The 20,206-nt window shown below is 35.4% G+C and overlaps 1 protein-coding gene across 2 annotated transcripts; it reads left to right on the plus strand.

The window, feature by feature from the left end:
* The first annotated feature begins 17,410 nt into the window (after positions 1-17,410).
* LOC134260077 (uncharacterized) lies at positions 17,411-18,445 on the plus strand. 2 transcript variants are annotated; one of them, XM_062742659.1, is made up of 2 exons: positions 17,411-17,961; positions 18,112-18,445. In XM_062742659.1, exon 1 carries the CDS (start codon positions 17,425-17,427, stop codon positions 17,869-17,871), a length of 447 nt encoding a protein of 148 aa, XP_062598643.1. In that variant the 5' UTR covers positions 17,411-17,424; the 3' UTR covers positions 17,872-17,961; positions 18,112-18,445. The 2 variants fall into 2 exon arrangements, with proteins under 2 accessions (XP_062598643.1, XP_062598644.1); XM_062742660.1 differs by having other exon boundaries at positions 17,411-17,928.
* Positions 18,446-20,206: the final 1,761 nt, after the last annotated feature.

The following is a 20,206-nucleotide window of genomic DNA, read 5'->3' on the forward strand; positions in this document are numbered from 1 at the left end:
TCCAGTAAAATATAAAATTGTTTATTTTTCCTGACATCATAATGGCTGTTTGCTATTCATTTAAACCTACTATTTCTAATAATCTGTTTCCAATAATTTGTACTATAGATCATAAGAAATAGTAGTAGTACGAATTATTGGAAAACGATTATTGTGGAACTCGTCAGCAGCGAAGGTTTTAAACTATATTTACATATTTTTCAGGTAAATGTTGTTGCAAAAGTGTTGCAAGTTGACCATGCTACAAGTGCTGGTGTAAGAGAGGAGTTTGTTACCAAATAAGATGTCATCGTTGGAGATCCCACTGGAACAATCAAAGTTACTTTGTGGGGAAATCTAGTAAACACATGGAACAAAGATACCACATATCACTTTCAACATATGTCCACCAGGATCTTAAATGATACCAAATTCCTAACAGCTACCAAAACAATGGAAGCTACTCCAATGGAATCTGTTTCAACCTTGCCTCCTACTGAAGCCTTAACAAAACTCAACGGAATAATCACACAAATAGCAATTACAAGAAACCTTGCCCGTGGCAGCTGCAAAAAATTAAATGTTAATGTCACAGATTCAGTTGTCAGATGTCCATCCTGCAACATGAAGCAAAACATTGCAGATACAGTTGGTTCGCTTTTTTGCAACCTGATGATACAAAACAAAAAGCTCACAATGTTCCACTTGTCAAATTTTTCATCGTCACCAATCAAGAAGAACTGAAAGAAAACCCTGGCCGTATTGAAGATTTTTTACTTAGCCAACAGAAGATATCTGTGGAATTTAGAAAGAATTCCGTAATAGAAAACATCCAAATCCAACATTAGGACTCTTATTCGGAAATGATGGATTCATGGGGGGTTTTTTTGCCTGCCATGACAGTCTTTTGTGACATCACATCCTGAAATTGTACATTTGTTGCAGAATTTTTTGGAAAATCGTTGAAAGTGGGAGCAAAAAGCTTTTTATTATTTTATATACAGCAGAAAGCTTCTTTTTTTTTAATTTTGCACACAGCGAAGAACTTTTTTTAATTTTTCAAACAGTAAAAAGATTTTTATTATTATTATTTTTTTTGCACACAGCAGAAAGCTTTTTTATTTTATTTTTGTACTCAACAAAAAGCTTCTTTTTTATTTTGTACACAGCAAACAATTTTTTTTATTTTGCATTCAGCAGAAAGCTTTTCTTTTTATTGCACACAGCAAAAACCTTTTCTTCATTCCCAACACAGCAGATGAATACATGATGTAAAATGTTTTAACTTCTTCATTCTACACACAGCAGATCATAATGGAAAGCAATATCAGCTGCATTTTTGAGAAATTTATTTTGCTGTTTAAATGAGTTATTATGATTTATTTGTATGTAATTTAAACCTTGAAGTTCTATTAAACCAAAATAAAATTTTTAATTTCTAAAAAAAAAATCACTACAGTTGTCTGTCGATTATATACTTATAGCATTATATAAGATAACAATGTTGTTCAGGAAGATAATAATTTAATTTTGCTTCAACTTAAGCTTATAAAAAGTTCTTCCATCGCACATATGAACAACAGAAGTTTATAAATGGTGCCCCGTGTCAAGGATAACAACCTTCTTGGCACGCAAAAGATCGTTTCTCCGGTTTTCGAAAAAAAGTAGGCTCACTGGGGGCTGCCAGAGAAACCAAAAAACTTCAAAACTGATCATTTAATATATTTTCCTGCCGAAATATGGCTGAAATATTGCTTTAAACACCAATCAATCAATCTGTCATTGAAGTAGTTGATTAAAAATTTGCAACAAATTTTTCCCATGTCAAACTTGCAGCTCATATTGCTTTTATGTAAACATTTGAAAGGTATTTCAATCCTCCTATGATGTGATGTACATGTTTTTGCAAAATCTGTTATTAATCTGAATTCATGACCAATAGAAAAATATCTCTCGTAACTGTGTTTTTCAATACACATGCTAAAACATTATTAAGTGAAATAATTATAAAATTGTAAATTTTCCTTATTTTATGTGAATTCAAGTTTTAACAAATTTCATGAATGCAGTAACTCTTCTCACATCATCATTCAGACATTGACTGTTAAAGTTTTTTTCCTGATGTGCACAATTTACACATATTTATAAACTGGCACTTTCTTATGCATTTCAGCATCAAAAAAGTGTATTTGAACCATATTAGCTCTTGTTCGTTAATTTTTACAAATGCATTGAAAATAGTTCTTCTACTTTCAATCATAAAAATGGTGAAGATGGAAATACCTTAATTTCATTATATTGCCACAATTTTCTTTGCTCCTTTCACTGCAATTGCTAGTCAATATTAAAGATAAGTAAATAATTTTACTGTTGTTTTCTTCTATAAGCACCTTAAAGCTGAACACGATTCGTAAAAGAAATGTATCCGCCATTTTAGTTCCCGAGACTGGCTACCCTGCAGACCCATATAAATAGGGCAAGAATAAGAGACTGTTCAGTTTAATCAGTCGACACCGGTGTAGAAGGACGTATGCTATACAGGACTTGGTAGCGAGAATAATATCGTAATACTTTGTCTAATGCAGGAAAGTAAGATACCAAATAAATTTACAATTATAGCTGTATAAGTCAGAGCAGTATACAAACAACATAGATAAACGTAACTGCAATAAAATATAAACAAATGTAATGCAAGATAACCAGCACGAACACGGGTCGCCATTCCACGCCGATACCTGTGACGATAAAGCAGTCAGGTGTAACGAAAGCGACAAGTATACCCTAGTATTCATTTATCGTAGATAATGCTATCAGAAATGGCGTATGCCTATTTACGAGTCGTGTTCAGCTTTAATATACCTCATTATTAGCTTTTCAAGGTCGCAAGGTCTTTGACCTTGGTGTCATGTGAAAGGGTTCAATTGGTAGAGTAAGCATGCCAAATATTAATTCTCAATTCTCTATCTTTCTTCGTACAAAAGTTATGGCGAAGGTTAAATTTTGAAGAAAAACTATATGTAGCGTATAGACCACAGTTAAGGTCACAAGGTCAATGACCTTGACGTCATTTGAAAGAACCTAATCAGTAGAATATACATACCAAATATGGAGTCGATCTCTCATTAATGGTTCAAAAGTTATGGCAAAAATAGTTTGCAGGAAAAAAAAATAGTTTTAGCTTATATGTCATAGTCAAGGTCACAAGGTCAATGACCCTGGTGTCATTTTAAAGAGCTTTATTAGTGGAGTAGGCATATTGAATATAATGTCTCTCTCAAAAGTTATGTTGAAGGTTAAGATTTGCAGACAGAGTAACAGACAGGATAAAGGAAGAATATGGAACGAAGGGTATTCAATCTCAACGTCCATTAAACAAATATACAAAACAAGAGCAGAGCAAACACGGACCTCCGAAACGTCAGAGGTGGGATCAGGTGCCATGGAGGAGTGAGTATCCCCTGCCGACCGGTCACACCCGCCGTGTGCTCGTTGTCATAATCAGGCGTATAAAACAATATACGCCTCGGATCTTTCGATCCATGAGCATAAAAAGCTAAGTCAAACATGTAAGCATTCTTTGTTGATCCAAGTGAATTAAATTGATCACCTCTTTGTGCTGTTAAGGGGTAATTTGAGACCACATGATTTTTAATGTTTTCAAAACATGGTTATTTTTGCCACAGTGCTCAGGTGAGCGATGTGGCCCATGGGCTTCTTGTTAGTTTTATGAGCAAATATGTAAAATTTCTGTTTCTTTGTTACTTAAACCACAAAATGTTGTCTTTAGAATAAACTTGATAAAATTTTATTTTTAGTTTGTTCCATAAAAATTTGAATTACTAATTAAGTCGATGATTGATCGATTAAACTTCTCCGATTTCGATCGATTATGAAATTTTTCCCAATTGTTCAACACTACTGCCAGTCCATCTATGAGAACGATAACCAACAAAGAGAATGTGACAGCCGCTGACAGTCCAACTATCCAGCAAAAGCAGACCACGGTATTGATGTTGAAGGTAAGGTTTTTTGATTGTCATATCATTGTAATTTTAATGCGCTCGGATCGATAGATCCCGGGCGTATATTTTTATACCCCCCGCTTGAAAAGCGGGAGGGTATATAGTAATCGTTAATTCCGTCCGTCCGTCTGTACGTCCTTCCGTCCGTCCGTCCGTCTGTCTGTCCGTCCGTCCGTCTGTTACGCTTTGGGGTACCCATCTCTTATCCGCAACTCCTCTCATACCACTGAATGAAATTTGATGAAACTTTCACAGAATCTTTATTACATATTGCCATTGTGCACCTCCTATTTTACTTTTTGATTCGACACATATTTTGGGTTTCCCGGCCACAGGAAAACATGGACTTTTTCACCAGTTATAACCATATGGGAGGCGGGGGGTATCATTTAGTGAGCTCATCGCTCACAGTACCTCTAGTTTTTTGTCCTGGCTGTTTGTCTTTCTGTCTGTTGTCAACTTTAACCTTCGCCATAAATTTTGAACAATAAGAGATAGGGACTTCATATTTGGTATGCATACTCCACCGATCAAGTCCTTTCAAACGACGACAAGGTGATCTTTGGTGGCCCCGCCCTACCCCTGGGGGTCATGATTTTAATAATTTAATATCTACACTACCCAAGGATGCTTTCATGTAAGTTTCAGCTTTCCTGGCCCAGTGGTTCTTTAAAGATTTTTTCTATATATTTCTATGTAAAACTTAGATTCCCTATTGTGGCCCCGCCCTACTTCCGGGGGTCATGATTTTAACAATTTAATATTTACACTACCCAAGGATGCTTCCACATAAGTTTCAGCTTTCCTGGCACAGTGGTTCTTGAGAAGAACATTTTTAAAGATTTGTTTTATATATTTCTATGTAAATCTTGGATTCCCTATTGTAGCCCCGCCCTACCCCCGGGGTCATGATTTTAACAATTTAATATCTACACTACCCAAGGATGCTTCCACGTAAGTTTCAGCTTTTCTTGCCCAGTGGTTCTTGAGAAGAACATTTTTAAAGATTTGTTCTATATATTTCTATGTAAAAAATGGATTCCCTATTGTAGCCCCGCCCTACCCCCGGGGGTCATGATTTTAACAATTGAATATCTCCACTACCCAAAGATGCTTTCACATAAGTTTCAGCTTTCCTGGCCCAGCGGTTCTTGAGAAGAAGATTTTTTAGTGACCCCACCCTATTTTTGTCTTTTTTTGATAATCTCCCCTTGTAAGGGGACTTGGCCCTTCATTTTAACAATTTAAACTCCCCGTCACCCAATGATGCTTTGTAACAAATTTGGTTAAAATTGGCCCATTGATTCTTGAGAAGAAGTCGAAAATGTGAAAAGTTTACAGACGGACGGACGACGGACAAAATTTGATCAGAAAAGCTCACTTGAACCTTCGGCTGAGGTGAGCTAAAAACTGATCATGACGGGTGTGTTTACTTGATCTCGCTGCACTGAGAATTCAAACCCTACGTCTATGACGTCGCTAACGTCAGACTGCAGGGTAAAGAGAAACAAACGTGTGGATTGGGCAACTTCACAATATCTAAATGATAGCAAGATCTTTTAAAAAATTTATTAATAATAAATTCTAAACTTAAATGTTTTTAAAACAAATTTAGAATTTAGAATTAAATTATACAACAAATGTTGATTTTAACAACGTCTTACATGTATATCATCACCGATTATGACGTAATATGTATTTTTAGTCATGTGACATGTGTCCCGTCTCCCCTTAAGTTCTTCCAAATGACACCATGGTCGATGACCATGTGACCTTGACTATGATCAATTTGCTAAAAATAGTTTTTTTTTTAACAAATCAGTGACACCAGCAACCGTTACCTCAGTGAAACCGCTTTTAACTCCAAAGGAGAAGGCAGTTGCCGACAATACCAGGTCGAAGACTGCAAAGAAGCAGCTGAAGTTGTATCTGAGCAGCACATGTTAATTTCAGTGTGTGGGGGGGGGGGGGGGGGCAAACTGTATATATGCTAAGGAAGGATGGTATTATGGACTTAGGTTCAAAAGTAAATGGAATTTTCAACTGTCTTACCATTTGGGTGAGCACATAGTTGCTGTATCTACGTATCTATTTAGTGCAGGAAATGTAACATAAAAATTTGTAATTATAAGTCACGCTTAGCTATAGATATTTTATGTTGTAATTCACTTCAATAAAAATATTTCTGGAGTACAACAAAATTTCACAAATAAGCTAGTTTTAACAGATGTAAATTATATAAATCATGTTTAAATATTTACTTGAGTAACCAATCTTTGTATCATATATGTGTCTGCTCACAGATGTCGTGCACTGGTTTTGTATATAAGTTAGAAGGTAATTGTCGGTATACCTACTGCTGAGGAGAAAGTATCAACAGTACGTTATGGAGGAGGAAAATGAAGGTTAAAAATATGGCTGAAATATTGCCGACTCGGCGTAAAAAAAACAATAATCAATCAATCAATCTTCTTGATTTAATAATGTTAAGCTGCACACTATGGCATGGATAAAGTTTTGATTTAAGGACAGATGATATGAATGCTTTCACAGCGTGGTTTTTAATTTTTTATTCCAAAGGACAAGATAGGGTAACAGCCGAATTTTTTATATAAAAATCGGAACACTGATAAAACTGTGATAGTTTGTAGTTAAAAGTTAAAATGATGCTTACTGTAAGACAAGCACTAATTTTGATTCAAAGGCTACATGAAAGCCACTAGAGGGTTCAGAAATAGGACATTTTCCCGAATTTCCTCAATTCTGGTGGATTTTCATCATATTTTGGGTACATTTCTCTTCGGAAAACATAGAGCACACGCTTGCCTATCTAAGATTTTTACACATATACTTCATCTGATATCAGTGTATAAAATATATTAATTTGGTGGATAGGCAAGCGTGTGCTCTATGTTTTCCGAAAGAAAATGTGCTGTAAAATTAGTGAAAATTTGCATAAAAATGAGAAATTTCGAAAATTGACCTATTTCCTGACCTCACTGTGACCTCTGTATATTCTTAATCTTAAAACCAGTACTCATTTTGTGGCAGGGGTGAAAACAGGTTTTCATGGATAAACTGTTGGATCATTCTGAAAGACACCAAAAATCGGGGGCCAAATACTGGTCTTATCATATCTTGTCCTTTACAAAAGTGGGATTTGAAGTAGAATTATATAAATAAGGATGGTTTTCCGTATTCTCTATTGTAATGTTACAACTTTTGGAGTCGAACTTATATACAAGTTCCTTGACCTTATTCCTTGATAGGTCTTCACCTACTTTTTTGTTATCATGACCTCGGCCAGATTTGAGAAGCATGACTTTTACATGACCTAGTTGAAGGGCTGGTCTATATCCTTTAGTTAAGGATATAGGTTAGCTTAGACCGTGTCCTTGTGTAAGGAAGTCATGTTTATAACCTAAATCTCCTAGGATTAGGTCAAGGTCATAGCCTAGACAGTTTTTTTAAATTAGGGCAAGGTCATGACCTTGACATACAAGTAGTTCTCTGAAGTGTGCAGAGGTGAAGGTTATAACCAAGACCTTATGGAATTAGGTCAAGGTCATGACCTTGACCTCATTTCCTTGAAGTACTCTTTTGTGTCTGCACATGCGCGTACGGTTTTCTACTTCCGTTTATTCCCGTCTCGGGGTTTGACTAGACTATTAAAATTCGATGCCAGATTTCCATCCAATGTCCAATAGTACGATGACCGATATCAGCCATGGCACTCTACAATTAAATCAAATATAGAAGTCCAGCGTTTTGTACAGGTTACGTTGTCTGCTTTCTTAGAGCTTTCGTGAAGTGTTCAATATGGCAAGTCCTTTTAATATTTATTCAAGAAATAGTTTAAAGAAGTCTTTTTCCTCTGGAGATATATCTCTAAAGCAAAAAGAGATATATCTTTAAAGTAACGAGATATTTCTTTATCATTGTTAAAAGAGATATCTCTCTAACTTACAGAGATATCTCTTCATATTTTCAAAAAGAGATATCTCTTAAGGTGAAAAAGATATCTCCTTGATTTAAAAAGAAATTATTTTGCGAGCAATCAACATGCCTTCTCCCTTTCACTTAGTCATTAAAGTGACGTACCAATCAATATACTTCTTATAAACAATATACCCCCGGGCGCCAAGAAAATGGCAGAGTGGTTGGAAGAGGTCGTGGAGGTATCTTTACGAATTTGTCAAGAAGCTCCGACGTTAAGCAAAGTTTACCAAGATACGTTGCAGTGTTTTGTGGGCAGTATGACTCGGACCATAGTCGAACCCCAAAACAGCGTTGAACAGGTCCAGCACAATGTCTTGATAAAGCCTTTAAAAAGCTATGTAGCTTAATTAAGCTATTTGAAAATGTTAAAACTGCAGTAGGCCTACTCTCATGATCTTTGCAGGTTAAAATGACAAAATCGCATTGGTATCGGAAGGATTTTAAATTTAAAAGGGGGACTTATTGAAAGTGTGAAGGAGGGAGCTATACCAACATAAAAAAAGAAAAAAACTAAACTTCAGTGCCTCCATTATATAAAATTAGATATTTGCAGAAAAAGTACAGGACCCCAGCCCCCCGGTTACGACGCATATCGCTGGTGAAAAATGACCTACAGCTAAGGGTTTAATACACATTTAATTATCAATGAACATAGGGAGTTTCTTACCATACTGCAAGTGCCTGTGAAAACCAGAAAAAAACAAGATGTGTTTGTAAAACACTGATGCCCCCGTATGACAACATAGCAAAGATTAAGCTTTTATTAAATGGAAATTTAATTAATTGGTACCAAAAGTAGGGTATTGTCACTGGAAAACAATTGTGAAATTTGAAAGTAAGCTAATGTTAAAGGTTTTTAATAAGTACAAAATCTCCAAGGTCAAATTCAATGTAATTAGTATCATATGAAAAGTCTTGAAACATAAAATACTTATGTAGAGCATAAAAGCCCTAGCCTTAGCCGTTATGGTTAACGTTCAATTTCTTAAAAAGTAGGTCAAACTCCAAGGTCAAGGTCAAGGGTCAAAGTTATTGTTATCAAATGAAAGGTCTTGTCATAAGGATCAAATATATAAAGTATGAAAGCACTAGCCCTAACTCTTTAAAAGTTATGGTCAAGTTCGCTTTTTTAAAGTAAGTCAATCTAAAAGGTCAAGGTCAAAGGGTCAAGGATCTTCATATCCAATGAATGGTCTTTTCACAAAGATTACATATATGAAGTATAAAAGCCCTATCTCTTATTGTTCAAAAGTTATGGCCAAGGTTAAAGTTTTTCATAAGTACGAAAATCTACAAGGTCAAGGTCAAAGGGTCAAGATTGTTGGTATCCAGTGAAAGGTCTTTTAACAAACATTACATATGTGAAGTATAAAAGTCCTTGTATCTACTGTTCAAAAGATATAGCCAAAGTAAAATTTTTAAAATTTTTCTTAAAAAGTTGGTCAAACTCAAAAGTCAAGGTCAAAGGGTCAAAGTTATTGTTATCAAATGAAAAGCCTTGTAATAAAAATTAAATATGTAAAGTATGAAAGCACTAGCCCTAACTCTTTTAAATTTTTGTAAAGGTTTGCTTTTTTTAAGTAGGTCAAGCTCAGAGGTCAAGGTCAAAGGGTCAAGGATCTTCATATCCAATAAAGGGTCTTTTCACAAGGATTACATATATGAAGTATGAAAGCCCTATCCCTTACTGTTCAAAAGATATGGCCAAGGTTAAAGTTTTTTCCCAAGTATTGAAATCTACAAGGTCAAGGTCAAAGGGTCAAGATTGTTGGTATCCAGTGAAAGGTCTTTTAACAAACATTACATATGTGAAGTATAAAAGTCCTTGTATCTACTGTTCAAAAGATATAGCCAAAGTAAAATTTTAAAATTTTTCTTAAAAAGTTGGTCAAACTCAAAGGTCAAGGTCAAAGGGTCAAAGTTATTGTTATCAAATGAAAAGTCTTGTCATAAGAATCAAATATGTAAAGTATGAAAGCACTAGCCCTAACTCTTTTAAATTTTTGTAAAGGTTTGCTTTTTTTAAGTAGGTCAAGCTCAGAGGTCAAGGTCAAAGGGTCAAGGATCTTCATATCCAATAAAGGGTCTTTTCACAAGGATTACATATATGAAGTATGAAAGCCCTATCCCTTACTGTTCAAAAGATATGGCCAAGGTTAAAGTTTTTTCCCAAGTATTGAAATCTACAAGGTCAAGGTCAAAGGGTCAAGGTTGTTGGTATCCAGTGAAAGGTCTTAAAACAAACATTACATATGTGAAGTATAAATGTCCTGGTGTTCACTGTTCAAAAGATATAGCCAAAGTAAAATTTTAAAATTTTCATGTAAAAGTGGGTCAAACTCCAAGGTCAAGGTCAAAAGGTCAAATTTGGTGGTACCCAAAGAAAGGTCTTGTCACAAGGAATACACGTATGAAATATGAAAGTCATAGCTCCACTAAATCAAAAGTTATGGGTAAGGTTAAAGTTTTTTTGGACAGAGAGACAGACATACAGACAGACACGACAAAAACTATATACCCCCGAATCTTCGATTACGGGGGCATAACAATCACTAAAAAGTAAGTACTGTTACGAAAGATTCGTATATTTACACGTGGAATTAATTGTGGCATTGTTTCGCATATACATATGGAATCATGCATTTTTAGTCTAACAAGAGTGTTTGCTGTCTGAAAAAGCCGAATGAAATGTTCTATGCTCTGCTTGTAAACCCCTATGGGACGTATTATGGCTAAATTCCAGCAGATAGGAGGGTGGAATACACGGTTAAGGAGGTACAATCTTTAAAAAAGCATGTGCTCCAATAAAACAGAGAATATCATCAGCAACACGACCTGGGTCATACCAGGAATAAAAATTATTTTCTCAAATTTTGATTACTAGTATCAGTATTCCGTCATAACTCGAGCCAAAAATCATTCAAACACATCTGCACTAGTGTCGAGTTAACCCTCATTCAGGATTTAAGAAATGGGCGTCCTTTTTTCAACCTGTACAATTTTATGATTCCTTTCAGAATATCTTACCAATAATCCTCCACAATATTTACATACCCTTCATGTACAGCTCGTCAATACACAAAAAATCACTTCGTTTTAGATTCTGGGAAGTCCAGTAAAAATGCAGCACCTATTATTAAAGTTCCTGTTAATCACAGAATGCATTGTATTTGATGATTTTAAGATATTATGAATTAGTGCTATTGGTATTCAATAAATCGAATAGTTTCAATCGTATATGGGCAACAGGAAACAACTTGAGGTCCGGCTATTTGTAAAATCTTGTAAAAACTGCTCTATGAACAAACATCCAGTACAAAATCCTAAGGCTCTTCTTGGAACAGTGTCATATGGTGCTCCATGGGAATGTCTTGCCACTGATTTTATTGGCCCATTACCTGTTACAAAAAGAGGAAATCGTTATATACTTGTAATAATGGATTATTTTACTAAATGGGCAGAAGCGTTTCCTGAATGGCACATACATTACAGTGACCTTTCAGTTGCCTTTCAGTCACATTTCAGATACCTTTCAGTCACCATTCAGCGGACACATTTCTGTCAACTTTCAGTGGCCTTTCCATCAACTTTCAGTGACCTTTCCATCAACTTTCAGTGACCTTTCCGTCGTCTTTCAGTGACCTTTCCGTCGTCTTTCAGTGACCTTTCCGTCGACTTTCAGTGACCTTTTTGTCGTCTTTCAGTGACCATTCCGTCGACTTTCAGTGACCTTTCTGTCGTCTTTCAGTGACCTTTCCGCCACCTTTCAGTGATATTTAAATCGCAATTTAGTAATTTTTTCACTAGCGTATTATTTTATAATCAGATATTTTTCCTTAACAAGGAAGCCATATTTTAAATAAAGATTTATTATTCAATCTTACTTGTGTTTTTTTTTACTTATCGTGATCAAATTCGGGTACCTTAAAATATATGTCTAGGTAATTATTATTGATAATTACAAGAATAAATAAATCGTTTATACATGCCTCTTGTAAAAAATAATATATAGGAGATTTTAGCTTTCTAATGATATTGCTTAAATAAAATCATTCTACTAAGTTTTAGATAGAGAATTTACAATCATTATGATCTTAAATCTTTGACACAGGAACAGGTGCCCGTCTCTGATAATTGTCATCATCCTTATATGAGATGTGTAATTAATTTGTCTATCCCCTAAATAAAATATGTGAGACTTATTCAAAATGATTTTTAATTGAATATTTCTAGTTACATTAAGAAAATAAATTCTTCAAGTGATAAAAAATGATGATCCGATAACTGATTCAAAATTTAAATAAATGCATAACATTCTATAGTGTTTACACGTGTATTTTTTCATGGAAATAAATAGTTCTGATTAATGAGACAGAACTAATATTATTTAAACCATTTCTGGAAGATCGCAAGTATTACTGATCAATTTCGTTTCTTAATTATGTCATTGTCATTGTCAAAACTGCAGGATATTTAGTTTTTCAAAGACATTATTTTAAATAAATTTTAATTACAAGAATAAACAAATCGTTTATACAAGCTAAAGCCTCTTGTAGAAAAAAATATAGGAGAATTTAGCTTTCTAAATGATATTGCTTTAATAAAATCATTCTACTAAGTTTCTAGCTGGAGAATTTAAAACGATCTTATATCTTTGACACAGTAACAGGTGCCCGTCTCTGATAATTGTCATTATCCCGATAGGAGATGTGTAATTAATTAGTCTGTCCCAAAAATCTGGGCAACTAACATAGAATATACAAAAGATATACAAGATATATACACATCGCAGCTCCTCGATATTACAGCCACAGGTGAACTGATTGTTCCATCGATTTCAATAAATTAATCGATTTTAAATCGTCAGTTGTCACCAAGAAGTTATAGCCTAATAGATAAAGTCGCGGACACCTACGCAGGAGACCAGGGTTCGATTCTGGGCATGGGAGTAATTTTTTTTTTTCTTGTATTAATTTTTTCCTAATTTTTTTTTATTCGGAATAATATACATTTAATGCTATTATACCAAGAAAAAGTGAAATAAAATTTTTAGGTTAAAAAATAAGCCGATTATTCAATAAAATGATTCAACTGAATGATCACGGAAAGGTCACTGAAATGTATGTGCCATTCAGTCGACTGAATGATCACGGAAAGGTCACGGGAAAGGGTCTTTTCAGTGACCTTTCAGTGACCATTCAGTGGCCATTCAGCCACCATTCAGTCGACTGAATGGTGGATTTTCATCCTGTGAAGCTACTGCCATACATTGGAAGTACACCACCAAAGCGGGCACTCAGGCTGTCAGATAATTTGAAAAACAAAACATGTCTTCAGTAAAATAATACTGTCCAGTTATAGTTATGACACAGGGGCTTGTCACGAAATATTTATCTTCTTTTAATAAAGTTACCCCTACTATAAAAATACACAAGGGAGGAATCTAAAAATAGGAAATTCGCTACCACAAATTTTGACAGGACTTTCTATCTTGTTTCTGGGCGACTTTCGTTGCGGACCAAGTAGGAGTGAGTGGAGTATAGATTCAATTTTAATATTCTTCAGTCAAATTCTAATCAACGCGTACCGTTAGTCATATAACTAACCTCTTTTCTCGATATTTGGATCTGGCGACAGTTCTTTCCATATGAATTTCCGGCGTAAATTGAATGCAGGGCTCTGATTGGTTGCTTTCTGTAAATAACTCGTACACAAAGTAGCTCTTTAATTTAGTGCACCAAAACGGAGGGAAAATCAAACTGTCGTGATGGCATTGAACAATACAGGTGTGGTTTCATTTTACGTATTTTACTATATTTGGTTACATTTATCTATATAAACTTGTTAGATATCCTTCACTAAGCATGTCAATCCTTACAGTTTATATTTTGTGTACGAGTTATCTACAGAAAGCAACCAATCAGAGCGCTGCTTTCAATTGACGCATATGGAAAGAACTGTCGCGAGATCCAAATATCGAGAAAAGAGGTTAGTTATATGACTAACGGTACGCGTTGATTAGAATTTGACTGAAGAATATTAAAATTGAATCTATACTCCACTCACTCCTACTTGGTCCGCAACGAAAGTCGCCCAGAAACAAGATAGAAAGTCCTGTCAAAATTTGTGGTAGCGAATTTCCTATTTTTAGATTCCTCCCTTGTGTATTTTTATAGTAGGGGTAACTTTATTAAAAGAAGATAAATATTTCGTGACAAGCCCCTGTGGTTATGATGCATACTGTATGAATAAAGTTTTTAAAAGAAGTAAAGGATTTGTTATCCTTTCAAAATATATGTGTCATAGTGAGTTAGACAACAAATCATGACCAATGTTTCTACTTAAGATGGTGTTATTGTACATGTATGATGATTATACATGTTTAAAATGTTTTACATGAAAATTTACATGTTTTACATTCAGTATTACTGTACTTATATTGTGCAGTTATTTTTAGCTCTTCTGAGCCAAAGGCTCAAATAGCTTATGCTATGGCCATTTGTGCGGTGTGCGTTAACTTTTTAGAATATGGGCCATAACTCAAGAACCCTTTGGCCAATCTGTACCAAATTTGCCACAGGGTATCCTTGGCCAAAGGGCTACCATTTATACTAAAATAAGGGTTGGGACCCTAAAACAAGGGGAGATAATCAGGAAAACAAAATCAAAAGTACTAGTTGCTAAAAAATCTTCTTCTCCAGAACCGCCAGGCAGATTTTTACCAAACTTACATACAAGGATCAGGATATGTTGGAGATTAAAAATTGTTCAAGGCATGACCCTGGGGCAAAGGGCGTGGCCTCAAGGTCACTTTGAAGTTGACCTAAATTTACAATTAATGAAAATGTTCATATTTTGCTTACTAAATGGGCTAGGATTATCAAATCTTGTAAGTTGATGCATCTTAGGACTTCACATCATGTTAACTCAAAAGTAGGTCACGGTGACCTACTTTTTTAATTTTGCGGGCATTTGTTTTCAAATTGATTTGAAGGCATATTTTGAACACTTTAAGGCCTGTGATCATTAAACTTAGTCAGTTGATGCATCTTGGGTCCTTGAACAACGTCAACCTAAAAGTAGATCACCGTGACCTACTTTTTGAACTTTATGACCTAACCTTTTTAAAACATTTAATCCCATTAATTCAGGGACTGAAAGGGTTAAAATCATCAAATCTTGCACTTTGATGCATCTTGGGACCTTAAAACATATTTAAGAAAAAGAAGTTCACTATGACCTACTTTTAGAATTTTGCAGGCAAATGTTTTCAAATTGTTTAAAAGGCATTTTTTGATTATCTTCAGACCTACAATCATCAAACTTGGTCAGGAGATGCATCTTGGGACTCTGAAAAATGTCGACCAAAATGTATGTCACATTGACCTACTTTTGACATTTTATGGCTTTATTTAGGTATTTTAGGTATTTATTGCCTTAGAATCATCAAAACTTTGTGAGTTGAAGCATCTTGGGTTTTCGGAGAGTGACGACTAAAAATTAGGTCATGGTGACCTACTTTTGACATTTTATGGCTATATTTAAGTATCTCCGGTTCTTATTGGCTTAAAATCATCAAATTTTGTCAGTTGATGCATTTTGGGTTTTTGGAGAGTGACGACCAAAAATTAAGTCACGGTGACCTACTTTTGACATTTTATGGCTATATTTAAGTATCTTGGGTATTTATTGGCTTAGAATCATCAAACTTTGTGACTTGATGCATCTTGGGTTTTAGGAGAATGACGACCAAAAATTAGGTCATGGTGACCTACTTTTGACATTTTATGTTATATTTAAGTATTTTCCTGTACAAATTGGCTTAGAATCATCAAACTTGGTCAGTTGAAGCATGTTGGATTTTCGGAGAGTGATGACCAAAAAATAGGTCACAGTGACCTACTTTCGACATTTTATGGCTAGGTTTTGGGACCTTAAAACATATTTAAGAAAAAGAAGTTCACTATGACCTACTTTTAGAATTTTGCAAGCAAATGTTTTCAAATTGTTTAAATTGTTTAAAAGGCATTTTTTGATTATCTTCAGACCTACAATCATCAAACTTGGTCAGGAGATGCATCTTGGGACTCTGAAAAATGTCGACCAAAATGTATGTCACATTGACCTACTTTTGACATTTTATGGCTTTATTTAGGTATTTTAGGTATTTATTGCCTTAGAATCATCAAAAGTTTGTGAGTTGAAGCATCTTGGGTTTTCGGAGAGTGACGACTAAAAATTAGGTCATGGTGACCTACTTTTGACATTTTATGGCTATATTTAAGTATCCGGTTCTTATTGGCTTAAAATCATCAAATTTTGTCAGTTGATGCATTTTGGGTTTTTGGAGAGTGACGACCAAAAATTAGGTCACGGTGACCTACTTTTGACATTTTATGGCTATATTTAAGTATCTTGGGTATTTATTGGCTTAGAATCATCAAACTTTGTGACTTGTTGCATCTTGGGTTTTAGGAGAATGACGACCAAAAATTAGGTCATGGTGACCTACTTTTGACATTTTATGTTATATTTAAGTATTTTCCTGTACAAATTGGCTTAGAATCATCAAACTTGGTCAGTTGAAGCATGTTGGATTTTCGGAGAGTGATGACCAAAAAATAGGTCACAGTGACCTACTTTCGACATTTTATGGCTATGTTTAAGTATCATAGGTATTTATTGGCTTATAATCATCAAACTTTGTGAGTTGATGCATTATGGGTTTTCGGAGAGTTGTGACCAAAAATTAGGTCATGGTGACCTACTTTTGACATTTTATGGCTAAATTTAAGTATCTTGGGTACTTATTGGCTTAGAATCATCAAACTTTGTGAGATGATGTATCTTGGGTTTTCGGAGAGTGACAACCAAAAAAATAGGTCACAGTGACCTATTTTCGACATTTTATGGCTATATTTAAGTATTTTGGGTACTTATTAGCTTAGAATCATTAAACTTAGTCAGCAGATGCATCTTTGGACTCTGAAAAATGTCGACTAAAATGTAGGTCATGGTGACCTACTTTCAACATTTTATGGCTATATTTAAGTATCTTTGGTACTTATTGGCTTAATATCATCAAACTTTGTCAGTTGATGCATTTTAGGTTTTCGGAGAATGTCGACCAAAAATAGGTCACAGTGACCTACTTTCGACATTTTATGGCTTTATTTAGGTATCTTAGGTTTTTATTGGCTTAGAATAATCAATCTGTGTAAGTTGATGCATTTTGGGTTTTCCAAGAATGTAGACCAAGAAGTAGTCCTTATTGGCTAAGAATCATCAAACTTTGTCAGGTGGTGCAACTTTGGTCTTAGGATACTTAGGGTTAGAGGCCTCAAATACAAGTGATAGGTTGTACAATTTATCAGAAGAGCGATTCAAGGCCCTTGGGCCTCTTGTTTTTTTACAGATTTCCAAGATGTCTGAGATTGTTTCGGCAGGAAAGAGAGGAAGAGTGTGGGAGTGTTGCTTGTGCAACTTTAGAGGAGAGCGCCACTACCTGTTGCGACATATGTATTCGAAACATCTTACATTTGATGAGTGGCCGTACAGATGCCCTGTATGTGGATACAGCCATTACGATTACAACAACTTCAAGGAGCATCCTCAGTGGTATTCACTTAACTCAGCTTTGAAGGGATCTTCCTCTGTTCTACTTCCAACATCTGCTGACATCAGGGAGGAGAGCAAGGTCGTCTTCACCATGATTTGCCAGCTGACTCTTGGGGACTCTGACGCCCACTGGGAGCGGAAGCGTCGAGTCAACACCTTGGCACAGTTTCGACCACCAGCCCCTGTTGCTTTGCGCACCATCCTTCCTTCATCTTTCCCTCCCAGTGGAGCTCCAGCCACTAAGCCAGTCTGACTCCCACTGATGTACCTGCTCGTCTCCCTGGTGTGCCTGCAGCTGATGTACCTGCTGGTCCTGGTGTCCCTGCAGCTGATGTACCTGCTGGTCCTGGTGTCCCTGTAGCTGATGTACCTGCTGGTCCTGGTGTCCCTGTAGCTGATGTACCTGCTGGTCCTGGTGTCCCTGTAGCTGATGTACCTGCTGGTCCTGGTGTCCCTGTAGCTGATGTACCTGCTGGTCCTGGTGTCCCTGTAGCTGATGTACCTGCTGGTCTTCTTGATCTGCCCGTCACCTCTTCTGGTATACCTGTTGTGCCGAGCAAGGAGGACGTTGATATTCTTTCAGAGTTTCTGGTCTTCGAGGATACCAGCGAATTCGACACCAAGTAACCTCCTCGTACCCGTGACATAGGGACCAACACCTCCTCTTACAAAGATGAAGTCTCCAGGCTGAAGAAGATTTGTCGAGAGGCAGGAGCGAGCCCTCAGGAATAACACGTCTGTCATCGTTGATCTGCAGCGGCTGCTTAGGGAGAAGCTGGATGACCCTGCCTCTCGACAAATCCACTTGGTCCTGGAGAAGGTGAGAGGCCCCAGACTGTACGCAGAAGGAAGTCTCCTCCACCGCCAGCTGTGAAGTCCGTTGTCTACCAGCCAGCGCGCAAACGACCACGACCTAGAAGTCCTCGCGCCAGTAGCCATTCCTCTCATTTGCAGCATCTTTTCTCCCCTGACAGAAAGAAGACCAGATGATTTTAAATAGGTAATAACTCAGTAGGTAATATATCAGTAATGTAAAAGTTTTGTTAACTGAGAATTAAAGTAAATATTCCTATTTTTCTGTACATTATTTTTGGCAACATATATATTACAATAGATTAGTAAAAATGGCATTATTGTACATTCATTAGCATTCTTGAAATGGATTGATCAATCAGTTTTTGTTCACTTAATTGGAAGTATGAAATTTTATTATAAGCATGAAACATTTTACATGAATGCAGAGTAATTTGTACATCTATTCAGTAAATTTTAATTACATTGAAATGTTAACTCACTCTGTTTGTGTATCCCTGTTTCTTCTTGATAATTTGAGTCTATTGTGATCTGTAGTTCCTGAAATAATTATAATGTTGATTGTTGACATTTTGCTTGTTAAATTGCTGACATAAATATTTAAATTTTATGTACATGTATGTGTTTGATACATAAATTTGAGACTGTATGTCATTGGTTGTAAGAGTGCATATGGTGCATGTTGACATGAGAATTTTGTGATGGTTCATGATGTATTATATTACGAAAAAGAATCTTGATTTTATACATACAACTTGTATGATTGATAAGCTGTGGTATTGTATTTTCTATTGTAGTTGATTCCTCTTCTGTTATTACAGTGACTTGAAATTCCACGGTATTTGCTTGTTAATAATGTTGTTTTAATGTATTTGATAGTCCAAAGGGACTTGGACATTTTTTAAGGAGGGGCAAAATGTAAAAATAGGACTACGATGTTATTTTGTTGATACTTGTACTAGAATGTACTCGTATATAATTTTCGCTTTTGACATCGCCCCCGAAAGTTTGATTTGCGCTGTTTGTTTATGCATGCTTGTTTTATTGTTACGAGTATAAAAAATGTGTTAAATAATTTGTATACTGAGTAAAGATCACTATCAGTTATGTATAATTACCTGTAATCCACTATTTATACGTATTTTTGCTTTATTGTTAGGACCACATGTTGTTGATTCTTTAAGTAATGGCCGACTCCCAGAATGCAATGCGGTATTTGTTTACAAAGTTTAACGAGCGCTACTTTTCGATTATAATTTATTGCTAATTTATTGTTAATTCTTGTATAGACATTTAATGATACTAGAAGTAATTAGAGTTAAGAAATAAATGTTATTTCTATTTTTATTATTTTCTCGTAAGTGTGAGAATTTGATGTGGGAACTAGAGCATCCCGTTACGTTTTTTTTCATTGGTTGGTGTAATTTACACGACGCTTTTCATTGGTCGCGTTTCATGATGTCATTTTACTAGGTATATAACGACGAGTTGTAACAGACAACTAGGATCTTGACTGTTTTTGAGTTCTAGAAAGGTGTGTTATTTTAGCTTGTAAATTTTATTACATTTATTTCGGGAATAAGACTTTAGAATATTGGGATGGAGTTGGTCATGGTTTGTTATAAATAAGTAGGTTTATTTACAGCTATTTGCTGAGCTGTTTACCGTGATCTAACGGTCTGAAATTACTACAGTTAATTTACGGATATTTTATCCGTTGTAATTTCAATTACTGGTTCAATTTACCAGTCCCAATATAAGAACAAGTACAAAAT

This window comes from Saccostrea cucullata, unplaced genomic scaffold (assembly GCF_032062105.1).
Source record: "Saccostrea cucullata isolate Sc308-1 unplaced genomic scaffold, CSIRO_AGI_Scuc_v1 ctg1333, whole genome shotgun sequence".
NCBI classification, from domain to species: Eukaryota; Metazoa; Mollusca; class Bivalvia; order Ostreida; family Ostreidae; genus Saccostrea; species Saccostrea cuccullata.

Coding starts and splice junctions, on each gene's coding strand:
- LOC134260077 (XM_062742659.1), top strand. CDS start 17,425: ATGTCTGAGATTGTTTCGGCAGGAAAGAGAGGAAGAGTGTGGGAGTGT.